The sequence below is a fragment of the Lipophrys pholis genome (assembly GCF_963383615.2).
Source record: "Lipophrys pholis genome assembly, chromosome: 17".
Taxonomy (NCBI): domain Eukaryota; kingdom Metazoa; phylum Chordata; class Actinopteri; order Blenniiformes; family Blenniidae; genus Lipophrys; species Lipophrys pholis.
Genome location: NC_137643.1, coordinates 4596215 through 4608674, shown reverse-complemented (window position 1 = coordinate 4608674; position 12460 = coordinate 4596215). Strand labels below are relative to the sequence as shown.

General features: G+C 44.2%; 1 protein-coding gene across 1 annotated transcript; it reads left to right on the top strand.

Annotated features, from left to right (window-relative positions):
- Positions 1-138: 138 nt before the first annotated feature.
- Positions 139-9013, top strand: tcf19l (transcription factor 19 (SC1), like). Its single transcript, XM_080484664.1, has 6 exons — positions 139-349; positions 847-1786; positions 3907-4061; positions 5603-5996; positions 6083-6569; positions 7638-9013. The coding sequence occupies exons 2-6, from the start codon at positions 1516-1518 to the stop codon at positions 7999-8001; spliced, it is 1671 nt and encodes a 556-aa protein (XP_080340790.1). The 5' UTR covers positions 139-349; positions 847-1515; the 3' UTR covers positions 8002-9013.
- Positions 9014-12460: the final 3447 nt, after the last annotated feature.

The following is a 12460-nucleotide window of genomic DNA, read 5'->3' as shown; positions in this document are numbered from 1 at the left end:
GGCAGATCACTGAGAATGGATGATTTTGTGTGAATCCCTCCTCTCCCCCTCAACTTCTCCTTCTGCTCCCGCGAAAGGCACCCTGGAGCTCGGCCAATCGGGGCGGAGCAGGAAGTGACGTCATTCGAAGCGCAAGGAAGCTCCGGGAGTGGCGCGCCAAATTTCAAAGGACTTCCTCCCGAGTGGACAGAGGACGAAAGGCTGCGGCGATCAACGGAGATCAAATCCTGCATTAAAATAAAGTTTGGGCCCAGCAAAGAGCGTAAAATCCGCCGTCCGAGCTGCGTGCGGCGGCAAAGAGCGTCACTTTGTGGAGAAACTCGCACGGACTCGCAGCTTTGTCCTCGTTGTAAGTGGCAGCTTTGACTTTCTGTCCTCGGAGGAACTAATGTCAGCTAGCTTCAGAAACCCGGAGCACAAAACTTGAGTGCATCTTCTCGGATTAACTCTAAAACCAGCTCTGCAGCGCTGGATGTGTCGATGTTAGGAGGATGGCTGCAGTCTGTGCTGCTTTACTTTGCTTAACTTTGTTTTTTTTTGTAGAGAAGTGGCTGAGTTTTATCTGCCGGTGCTTTATTGCTTTGTGTCTGAGTTTGCACGATGCAGGCTGCAGCTGAGTGAAACCTGACAGCTTCTCTCCTCACTCATCCTCCTCCACTGTGACACTGCTTTAATTCATAAGGACGATGTAATGAAGTGACAAAGGGTGTTTAGTGCTTTTATGTCTTTTCAAATGTCAAATGGGTAATATTTATGACGTTTTTTAGCAGTTGTTCAGACACTAAATACAGCAATTAAGTAAAAGCAATTTTCATTTTAATGATTTTTTTCCTCATTTTCTTTCAGATCAGAAACTCTGCTGCTCCACTCAGGCGTCCCACCCGTGATGTCAATTGATGTCAAGAGACTTGGATTTTAATTTCACACACACACACACACGCAGTCGAGCTACTAGCTATGTCAGTACTCCAGCTAGAAGTTATGCCTGTCAGGGTTTTTAGCAGGTTAACGTTTGATGGCTTTAATGTGTACACTTTTCTGCATTAGCAGTGCACTAATGCTCATTTTGTCCATATTACAGCAGCTCTCTATGCTTAAAGCCAGCGTTATATAGCCTTCTCTTCGTGGGGGATTTAGTCTTTTTTTGAGTTGGAGCTCATTTCCACACTTGGCCAGCTTATGCAGTGCTCTATATCCTCATCATTTATTCATGTATGCACAGCAGGACACAGCGAAGCATCAGCTTTCCATACTAATGCAAACACCTGTTGCTCAAAGCCCGTTCACCGGTCTGTAACCTTCACACGCAAGTTCTTTCAGGATTGTTTCTATTGCTTTATGTGAAGTGTCGGCGCTGGTCAAATAGAAATTCTCTTAGTTTAACTCCTCTCCACCAGCACCGATAACAAAATGGATCTAAGCCACCTCTAGTTCGGGCCCTGTCACAGATCAGAGGGGCCTCTGGGTGGGCCCGCGTGGCGTTGTAGCGGTGGCAGACAATCAAAGCCTTCAGTCATGCTGTCAGGAGTGCAGCCATGCTTCCAGTTGCTTCGGATCGGGGCGTCCACAGGCGACTCGGCGCGGGACCTGTACACGTTCAGGCCGGCGCTGAGCCACTCGGTGTTCCGTCTGGGCCGAGCGGCGGAGCTGTGCGACGTCACGCTGGACTCCGCGTCTGTGTCACGCATCCACGCAGAGCTGCTGGCGGAGAGGGAGGCGAGCGGCGGGGACGCCACGCAGCGCGAGGAGGGCTGGAGGGTTCACATCAAGGACAGGAGCAGTCACGGTGAGATAATGAGTCTCGCACACACATTGTTCCAGTCGGGAAGAGACGCACACTCGCATAACTGCGGCCATCCTGAAAGATAAACCACTTCCACTTTATAGAGCTATCAGAGCTTTGACAGGGACAGTTTACACACTGATGCTCGGCTGATAAACACTCATTCTTCAGTTATGTAGAGGTACTTGGGACAAACTTCTCTACAACTCCTCATTACGTTATGGTATAATTATAAACAACCTTTTAGAAGGATTTTTGTGGTGTATTTTGGATTTGTAATGGTTATGTTTAATGTATATTCAAAGATAATAATGTGTTTATTGTCACGTTATGTACTTTCAGCTGTGTGACTCCTAGTTTTCTTTGCACCACTTTGACTGTTTTGTTACAAACTTCTCATTTTCATCCTTTTCCTAAGTTCATAAATTGAACCCACAGGTGAAACCAAAACTGCTTTGTTTTTTCCAGTTTTTGTCAAGTCAGTGTCATTTGAATTCAACAGAGAAACATCTCATGTAACATTACAACAATAAACTCCCTTTTAGCTCCAGCAGAACCCGACTCGGAGCAGTTAAGGTGTGAGGGTCATAAGAGAGAAATATCCATCTTCTTTTTTTCACTTGGTCCGTTCGGGGTCGCGGTGGCAGTGTAGAGAGCAGAGAAGCCAAGGCATCCCTGTCCCCCTTAACTTCCTCCAGCTCTTCTGGGGGGACCCCGAGCCGCTCCCAGGCCAAGCCAGAGATATTATCTCTCCAGTGAGTCCTGGGCCGACCTTGGGGCCTCCTTCCAGTTGGACGTGCCTGGTAGACCTCTAAAGGGAGGCGACCAGGGGGCGTCCTAATCAGATGGCCGAACCACCGTAGCTGGCTCCTCTCACTGTGGAGGAGTAGCGGCTCGACTTTGAGTCTCTCCCGACTCAAAGTCATGACGGGAGACAGAGCAGCAAATATTGGAGATGTTGTTCTGCACATTGCATAGGAGATGGAGCAGAAAGCAAAGATTGTAAACTTAATTTCCACAGTCAGAGATCCTGCAGAACGTGAAGAGAAAAAAGACAAATTGTATGTGGTATAAAGAATTATCAAAATAATTAAATAACATTAATGCTTGATAATCAGTCCCTGCTTTGCTAAGCTGCCTAAGGTTTGTGACGAGCAGTAACAAGTTTGAATGTGGGGTAAATAGTGGACATTTTGGACCTGCTTTATTCTAAAAATGACTGGTTCTGCAGATTGTCCTATTTAAACGATGCCTCTTTATTAAGCTGTCAGCCAGTGAAGAGAGAGAAATGTATAACAAAAGTTTTTTCAAGTTCGTTTGGAGGGCAAATCATTTTTCCATCCCTGTACTAAATCTGCTGTGAGTATTAAAGTTTAAAAACCTTCAAATGTATGCATCTTATCAGGGGAATTCAGTGAATGAGAATATAATAAATGATATATGAAATTAAAACTATCGTGGGAGTCTAGTTGGTTAATTTTCAGTGGTTGTTCCCTGCAGATAAAGTAAATTGTATCTGAAGCTCAACACAGATTCAGAAGTAATGAAACTGAAGGTTTTGTCTGTGGAGAAGCTGTGCAAGGGAACACATCAGCTCTTCGGAGGGTCTTTAGTGTGATCTGAACGGACCGGGAGGAAGAAATAGGAGTGTAAAGTTCCGTCCTGACTTAAGAGCCAGAGATGCGGTCTGACAGACTCCGGATGTAAACTACAGCCCCACACCCTTCCTAATTTTTCAAGTAATTTCACAGTCGATTTCACACGTTTTTCACTTTTGCTATTAAAATGACATTTTGTATTCACCCTGGATTTCTCATTCTGTGCTGTTTGAGCCTCCCAGCTCCTCCATTCGGGGTCCATTTCACAGACTGTTTTACATTCCCTTAAACTCTGGGAGCTGTAAACACACTGATAGTCAACAAATGACTTCATTTCAAGGCTGGGCTTGCCTGATTTCTTCCGTTTGTCAGACATTGGTATATTAAAAGTTGTGTGATAATCTTGCCTCGGGCGACTTTGTCTTCAGCTTGTTTATGTGACTTCAAAGAGATTCTTGCCGCCTGCATGTGGATGTGACCTGATGAGTCTGAGCGACATTAAGAGCTTCCCTCTGCTGCTTTCAGGCACGTGGGTTAATGAAGTCCGCCTGCAGTCTGGCAGCCTCTGCGAGTTGTCGGACGGAGACACGCTGACCTTCGGTGGCCAGTCGGAGTTCTACTTTCTCTTCCAGAAGGTCAAAGTTCGCCCTCTGGACTTCGACGCCATCACGATTCCCAAGGTTTGTTTTTCGTGGAGTCGCTGAGCCACAACTCACTCAGATGGGCTGCAGTCGGTCATAAATCTTTCATCGGTTTCACATTTGAGTTCCACAAATGAAAATTAGTTCTTGTTTTAGCATCTGTGATAAGAAACTGAAAATGTTCTGATGGCCCAGGCAGATTTTTGTAGCAAGTCTGTTTGGCAAGTTACACTTGCAGTACTCTTGTGTGTTTGCAGTATTTTTTCAGGTATTGTGACTGTTGTTTCACGTGAGGTTGTACTTTACATTCCTTGGTATTCATTCATCCGTTTGAGTTGTGAGAAACTGACAGCAGCTTTCTGTGTGAATGCAGGTTACATCGTGGTTACTACACGAGTTAAATGATGCAGAGTTTACCAAGAGAAAAGCCATGTGCTCACAGGGAGAACATGCAGACTCCACACAAATGCTTCTCACCAGAGAGAGCAAACCACATTACAGTATACACATATAGTACTATTGGTACAATGAGGGTCATTATGATCTGTAACAGCACTTCTACATGTGCTTCCCAGGGACACCACAGTGATTTAATAATAAATACCTGGTGATGTACTCGCTCTGTGAAGTAATTCTTCCTCATTCTGCAAAGTCACTCTGCTCTTGAGAGGCATGTTGAACGTTCCCTCTGTTTTACCCTCCCTCACCCTCCTGCTGCTGTAATTACCCACTGGGGAACCAAATGTGTATTAATCCCCTGCTGAAAATAGACCCCAACAAGTGCACTTTACTTCCAACTGCTCCAAATTACACTGACCAACAGTTTGATAAGGTCACAGAGCTGGCCATAAAAAAGCAAAGATACTTTGTATTCTTCAGTAGGCTCATTGAGCTCGGGACACTTTGTGTGTGAAGCAATCAAGCAAAACCAAGGTCGAAGGCCAATCAAGCCTCAACTAAACGACTCCAAAATGAAGAAGAACTGACTTAGGCTGAGTTCAGTTTTGAAGATGTGTCTGTTTGTGGGAGTGAGCGGCTCATTTATATTGTTATTTTCATGGTTATACGTTGGAGTTTGTGGCCACTAGGTGGCGTTTTCACAATGTAAAACAACATTGAAGGAGGGCTTCATATTACAATGTTTGGATGGTGTTATCTGCCAAACATGGGAAGTTTTCATGCTGTGTGCCATTTTAAGATAAAATTGTTTCTCTCATGTTGTGCGTTAATTGAAAACTTGGTGGAATGTGAAGTGTAAAGAATTTAATCAGCAGAAAAACACAAATTAAATAGAGCCGATACTCTAAAACCTGATTGGGTGGTAAATGCTCAGGAATTGTTCCACTGGAGGAGCTGAGATATTTAGTAAAATGTCTTTTGTCATCAGATATGTTGTGTTGTAAATAACTTGTGGGTTTAATAGCTTTGTGAATCATTGCATCCTGTTTTAATCTGGACCTTTCTGTTAGTTCAAGCTTGTTAATTGGTGAGTTTCTCTTATTCATAAAAAGTTCAGGAGCCAAAGAGATGAAACCTTCACTTCGCCAGTTTGAATGAAGGATTTCCATTTTGTTCTCCAGGCGGGAACCTTTTCTTCAGACCTGCAGAACCGCATTCGGACCAATCCGGACCGCAAGGCAGCGCCGAACCTGGACCTCTCCAAACTGTCCATCAACCGGGCCACGGTCATTCTCAACTCCATCGGCAGCCTGAGTAAGATGCAGGGCAGCGCCTGGACCTTCAAGAGGAGCCACAGCCACGAGGGGGCCGTGTCCGATCCCGGGACCTCCTCCTCGCCGCCCCTGGCCATGGGCTTCTCCTCTCTGCTCCCTCCCTCCACTCCTCCCTCGCTCTCCTCTGCAGCATCACTGCCTTCCACCAAGTCTCTGCCGGCCACCTCCCGCAGCAGGAGGAAATCGGCCCACACAGTGCTGCTGGAGGACGACAGCTCCGATGAGCCCAGGAACCGAGGAGGTGATGCCCAGTAAACATTTATTTCTTTTATCAGTGTCTGTTTAGGGCCTTTTTCCTAATGAGTCCATGTTGTGATGCTCTGGCAGGAGTTGTGGAGGACGGGCAGCGATCGAGGGGAAAGAAGAGGCGGAGGCTCTACAGGTCCGAGTCGGAGGGTCACCACTCGGCTCCGCCTCCACCTCCAATGCAGGCCAAGAGCCACACCGACATCAGGAGGCCGCTGGAGGCCAAGCCCTTCCCCGTGGGTATCAGGACCATCGGCAGCTTCCACGGCGCCATGACCAACAGCCAGCTCGCCCAGCACCATGTCCTGCAGGCGTCCTACACCAGCATGGCGGTCCACCATAAGCACCACGTCAAGACAGTGGTGCACGGCAACATCAAAGCCTTCCGCCAGCAGAAAGCGGCCCACAGCTCTCCACCTGCACTGAGAGGCAGGCGCAGGGCCAACAGTGCCCCGGTGTTCTCACCCCTGGTGGTGGGAGGGGAGAACTACAACCTGGCCTCTCCTTCAGTGAGGATCCGCACAGAGGACAGGAGCAGGCTGCAGTTCAACAGATATCACCCAACAAGGTTTGACAGAAATCTCTCAATATGGTACCAAACAGTGTTTACATGACTGAATTTAAGGTCAAAGTGTCAAATCCATCCACACTGAAATGATAAACTGATGCAGATTAACAGCTTGCAGCGTAATTATTTCTTACCGTCACACTTAATGTCTTAATTTAACTTTCTGAAAGCGCGCAAATTATTCCGACCATATGTTATATTTAAGCATGCTAATTATGAGCTAATAGCTGATCTAACAATGAGTGTAGAAGACGAAGACACTGTAAGCTCTTACATTTTCTTTTAATCTGTATTAATTCAGCTCAGTACAAAGAAGCAAAGCAAGTAAACAGTGAGAGGAATAAAAACTGCTGCAGGCTGAGGAGGTATTAACACGTCAACTCCCTTCTCAAGATTATCCTCACTGACTGAAGAAAGGAAACTGGGCAGACATGAAGGAGTAGAGGAAACATCTAACAGGGAATGTAATTACTGAGAGCAAAATACAAACTGATAGAGGGCGTCAAAGAACCTTAATGAGGGCAGAAAAGCTAACTTCAAGGATGGTTTCTATTTTCATGACCTATACCCTGATATATTTCTATAAGTTTCTCATTACAGTCAAACCTCAGTTCAAGGCTCTTTTGCTCAGGCTACAATGAAAAAAAGTCTCTTTTAGAATTTAGAACTTAAATCTATTGTCATTTCATAATATGCACTGAAGGCATTGTTTTGCATAAGATACTTCTGAAACCATTAAATAAGCTTTATTTAACATCACAAAAATGTTCCCCTAAGGAACAAGACTGTTTCAGTTTTTTTTAGTTTTAGAATGGAGGTTGGATAGTTTGGTCAGAAAGGCTACAAATTGTGATGGAGCCATTCTGCCGTAATAATTTGGTAATAATGTTAATAATAATTCTTGGTTTTTACAATGAAACGAAAGTAAAATACCTGATTTCGACCAACATTGAGGAACAAACGTTTATCTTTCTTTGAAAACTTGTTCTTTGTAAGTGTTATCACCTCGCGCCTTATGTTTTCACCTTTGAGCCTCACTTTGTGTTTTTCTTCTTCTCTGCTCTATAGTAAGCGCCGCGGCCGGCCCAGGAAACACCCCCCCCCTCCTCGCCCCTCCCTGCCCTCTCCATCCTCCTCGTCTTCCTCCTCCACCTCCTCCGCCTCCTCGTCCTCCGGCTCCTCCTCGTCCTCCTCCTCCTCTGAGGATGACGATGATGATGATGATGATGATGATGAGGTGGCAGTGGCGGCGGCGGCGGTTGGGTCCGTGGAGCCCTGCGCGGCCCCCCACTGCCGCCTCCCTCAGCAGGACCCGGTGCAGTGGATCCAGTGTGACGTGTGTGACGCCTGGTACCACATCGACTGTCTGCATGTGGACCGCAAGAAGCTCCTGATGGACCCCAACGCAGACTTCCGCTGCGGCTGTCGCTAAAGGCCCCACTTCAAACTTCAAATGTTGAGCTTCTTCACTCATAAAAGAGGAAATCAGCGAAGCTTTCATTGATGATGTGCTCCTCTGTAATCTAATTGGCCCTGAGCTGCTTTACTCGAGCATGGAGTGCTTTCTTCCACCTCTGAAGTACAGAATATAAATTTCCTGGATTTAATTTTATTTTTTTACATTCCGAGTCCTCCAAGTATGAGGATTTGTGACCGAGCGGTGCAAAGCTACTTGATAAAGCTCTGGCCCCCTCGCTCTCTGCTCAGCTTTAGGAGAAAGAGGCGAAACTGTAATGAAATGTCTCCGCTCGGATTTCACTCCGGCTTTGAGTGCCTGGAGAGCTGCAATCAGGATGTTGTTCAGGCGGGGAGTGAGCAGCATTCAGGATGATTAATGAAATGTTTCCGATCAGCCTTTCATTGTTGGGAGTCTGCACTCGCCGATAAAACTTTCTTTGATGTCTTTCCGCTCTCACCTTCACACTTTGACTCACGGCGGTGAGGTCGGGAGGCTTCGCCGGACCTCTGGTGTTTCAGTGCACATCGTTCAGGCTCGGTAGCAGCCATAGAGAAGCTTCAGGACCGTTTAATGTGTCGGCAGCCGAGCGTTTGATGGGACTGTTTTCCTCCTGAAATATTAGTGCTGCTGGTTCAGGAGGACTCATTACCAACTTGATGTCAAGAAATATACATTTCGCTGCTAAAAAAAAAGGGACAGAAAAACGCTGCTGGAAGGATCTCCGTCTTGATGTGGCAGAAACCAGTTTGAACCCTTTTAAACACACTGCTGATCCCAGCTGGACCTGAACCATTCACTCCTGTTGGACTGTGGTTTTCAGGAAATCTCTGTGGAGCCACAGTTTCCACACTGAAGCACCTTTCTTCTATTTAACTCCGCGTGTATTCCTGGGTTAGCTCATCAGCTCTTGGTGTCAATGAAAGCTTTTGGGATGCGTGAAGGCTCCGCTGCAGCCGGCACACATTCAGGAGGAAGAAATTCAAGCAATAAAATGAAAAAAAAAAAAAAACTAACTGAAATGTATATAAGTAAATATATATATATGAGAATGTGTTTATAAGCAATAGTTTTAAGGGCAACTTGACATGACAGAAGTGTTTTGATCAGTTTTCAGCCTCGCTGAGAGTTTATAGGCTCAAATCTGCTTCTAATGCAGCTGCGCAAACTCACAGGACGACCTTGGCAGATGTGAACACGCTGTTCACAGAGAGCAGGAAATGAGAGGAAAACACTTCCCTGGATTGTTGCTTCATTAATTTCTGGCATTTTAATGAAATGAATTCCTCTCTAACTGAGCTAACTTCACTTCAAGTAACTTTGAGGCCATGTAAAGTTTAATGTTTGACAACATCTCAAAGGAAAGGTGAGTTTGTCTCACTGAGCTGCAGTAAGTTTCAGACCTGTCATTACAAAGCAGGTTGAAACATTCAACAAAAGGTTGGATTTTCTTTTTTGGTGTCAACGTTCTTAAGATATAAATGTTTGGAGTTTTGTCCTTAAGGATCCTACCTGGCTGTTCAGATATTTCTGTGTGACTGCTGTAGGTCAAACAAATCCCTTTTCCTAAAGTTTCAATATGAGACTGAGCGAAATTGAATTGAGTCTGAAATGGTATTAACATTTCCAAAGATAAATGTTATATTTAACTCTGTTGGCAGTTTGGTCCTGTTTTGTAACATTTGTCCCTAAAATATCAGCCTGTAACAACCGGTAGTAGAATAATTTTGGCCGTTTTAAATGTAATAAATCCACTAATGTAGCTTTCCAGTAGTGTGATAGGATGACTGAACCCGTCGAAACATTTCGACAATAATCTAACAAGTTTTAACAGGTTTTGTGCAGTTTGCTTATGAAAGGCATGTATGGTGGATTGGATAGTTAAATTCATCCACTGAGAATTCACACGTCCGGCACTCAATTACGATTGTAAAAAAAAAAAAAAAAAAAATCTATTTTATCGTTATTGGTTGTTACACGTCTGTGTGAAGCTTTGCTTTACTATGCTCAGAATGACCAAAATGATTCTGTTATTGGTTGTTACAGAGTGAATTAGACTTTATGTAACACTGACTTGGGACTGTGCACATGAGAAATGTGTGATTGCCATCTTTGTCCTCGCTGGCTGCACTGGAGTAACTTCTGTCGTCACAAAATGTCAAATAAAAAGGACAAAGAAGACATTTGTGAGGACTGCAGTGGTTCAGCAAAAGGAAAGGAGGTTTTCCAGTCTAGCAGCGTAACAACACTGAGACGTTTAGGAAATCATCACATTGTTTCTGTACATCTGCAGCGATTCCTGCTTCACCTTTCAAAGGTAAATTTAAAGTGTTTGGATCATCACTTGCGTCTGTTCGGGGCTTCGGGGTGAATGTTTTTACTGTGATTTTCACTGATCATCAGAAACCTAATCTGAAGGAATTGTTGAGTGAATCATTTTTCAGAAGATGTGTCTGTACCAGAGCTCTGAACTTCATCATCACACTGCACATTTGAACTTTGTTGCTTGTTTGTGCAGAATGAAATTCTCTGAGATGCCACAAGCGTCAAGTTTAAGAGAAATAAAGAATATTGAGAAAATCTATCTTTGTGTTGTCTGGTTTATCTCTCCACTTTCTGCTCGCAAGAAGAAATGTTTCATTTATTATAGATTCTTCCGGATTAAACATTGATATTATTAATGTACACTTAGTTTTCCCTGTGGGTTTGTGTTAGATATGTGATAAATCTGCTTATTTTCATTTTCTCTGAACACTGATTCAACAAGCAAAGAACAGCCTCATAATTGAAGCCCATTATCTCACGTTACTTCCACCATCATAATGGGGATCATCTTATCTGAGCTCTTCATGCATGAAGTTGCTTTTCTTCACAGAATTACAGCTCACAGCCATTCTGGCTTTATGAATCACAACAAACATGACGACACACAAATATCCAGCTTCTTTCTGACTTTCTGAAGCTCAGGAGGAGCCGGAGCAGGAGACAGTTACAGCATCAACACGTCACCGGTTCATCACAGAGACGAGCAGCAGGGACTATTTCTGACATGTATCCAACCTTTGTCCAAGAAAGAAAGATCAATAACCATGGGGTGTCGAATGAATGGAGTCTTTGTTGATGTTAGATGGACGATAAAAAGTTTCTCTGGAAAAGAAAAAGTCAAAAAAAAAAATAAAAAATTCTCTCTCTTTTTAAAGCCTTTATGTCTGACTGTCATTTTCCTCCAGAGTTGTAAAGATGCAATACCTCATTTTAGAGCAAAATGAGATACAAGCCCACACAGTCTGAACTTCTGGAAGCGCCTTCATAAAGCATATTTGTAACTCACGACTCCAGGAAACCTATTACACACTCACAGGCCAGCGGGGAGATACGGAAGAAATGGAGAGATTATGGAGCTGAAATGCCCACTGCCTTGACCTGCAAAGATGGAGGGAGACAATTACATTTGTCCGAACTGTTTCCATAGCAACGTCTCTCTCTGCCGCTCTGTCTGTGTCTTTTTATTTTTTGAGGAGTGAGAGGGCAGAAAGAAACCAGGCAGGGTAATACCAGTACATTTATCCTCTCCCCTCATGATGGGTGGGCTGTGTGCGAGTGAGAATGTGCGTGTGCGTGTGCGTGTGCGTGTGTGTGTGTTATGGGTTGCAGAATTCATAGGAGTCATAAGTGAGGGTGGTCTCATCTTTGATGCAGAGGTCACAGCAAGATGAAAGCACTGGGCAAAAAATGATGAAGTCCACAGCCTTCATTCAGCAGCTCTTTGCTGGGCCCGTCGCTCATCACTGAATTATTTTCAATTAAGTTTGAATTGTGAAGGAATTTTGTTTTTGCATCTGATATCATGATCTTGTTTGATTTACAACCAAATAAAGTCTTAATGTCATTGTGAAGACATTTCAATGATGTGTTGTTGATCAACCAGAATCAGCCTGTTATCCTTCCTGCCCCGACCTGTTTAGTCTTGTTTGCACCACAAGTTGGTGTATTGAGTCACTGTGAAAAACACGATGATATATAGTATTTAAGGCAATGTCTTCTTAAGTTTTGTTAAATAATCCAACTTGTTTCCTCACCATAAGTGGCCCAGGACTCACGTTTAACCACTGAAAACCAATCTATAGTGGCCCAGAAGGACAAAATCCACAACGCAACAGCAAAAGGCCACAATGGAAGTTACAAAGCGGTCGGAACAACAGGCTTTGTTTCCAGGGGACAATGTTTTCTGACGCACTATTTTGAATATGCTAGAGTTTAATGAAACGTAAGTAAAACATGGCTGTTTGGTTCTTTGCTTTGGTGTCGGTTGTGGCTTCTAGCTGTTGGGTTGTAGATTCTGTGGTTGCATTGTGACATTGACCCTTCTTGAAAATAGAAGAAAATTAATCTTTTTGTGATCTTTAAAAGTTCTATGTCTTTCAGACTTTTCAAC

What these genes read in the sequence shown, in the direction of transcription:
- tcf19l (XM_080484664.1), top strand. Translation starts at nt 1,516, where the DNA reads ATGCTGTCAGGAGTGCAGCCATGCTTCCAGTTGCTTCGGATCGGGGCG. An exon ending in ACGCCATCACGATTCCCAAG is followed by an intron (nt 4,062 to 5,602) that starts GTTTGTTTTTCG and finishes TTTGTTCTCCAG; the next exon opens with GCGGGAACCTTTTCTTCAGA. An exon ending in AACAGATATCACCCAACAAG is followed by an intron (nt 6,570 to 7,637) that starts GTTTGACAGAAA and finishes TCTGCTCTATAG; the next exon opens with TAAGCGCCGCGGCCGGCCCA.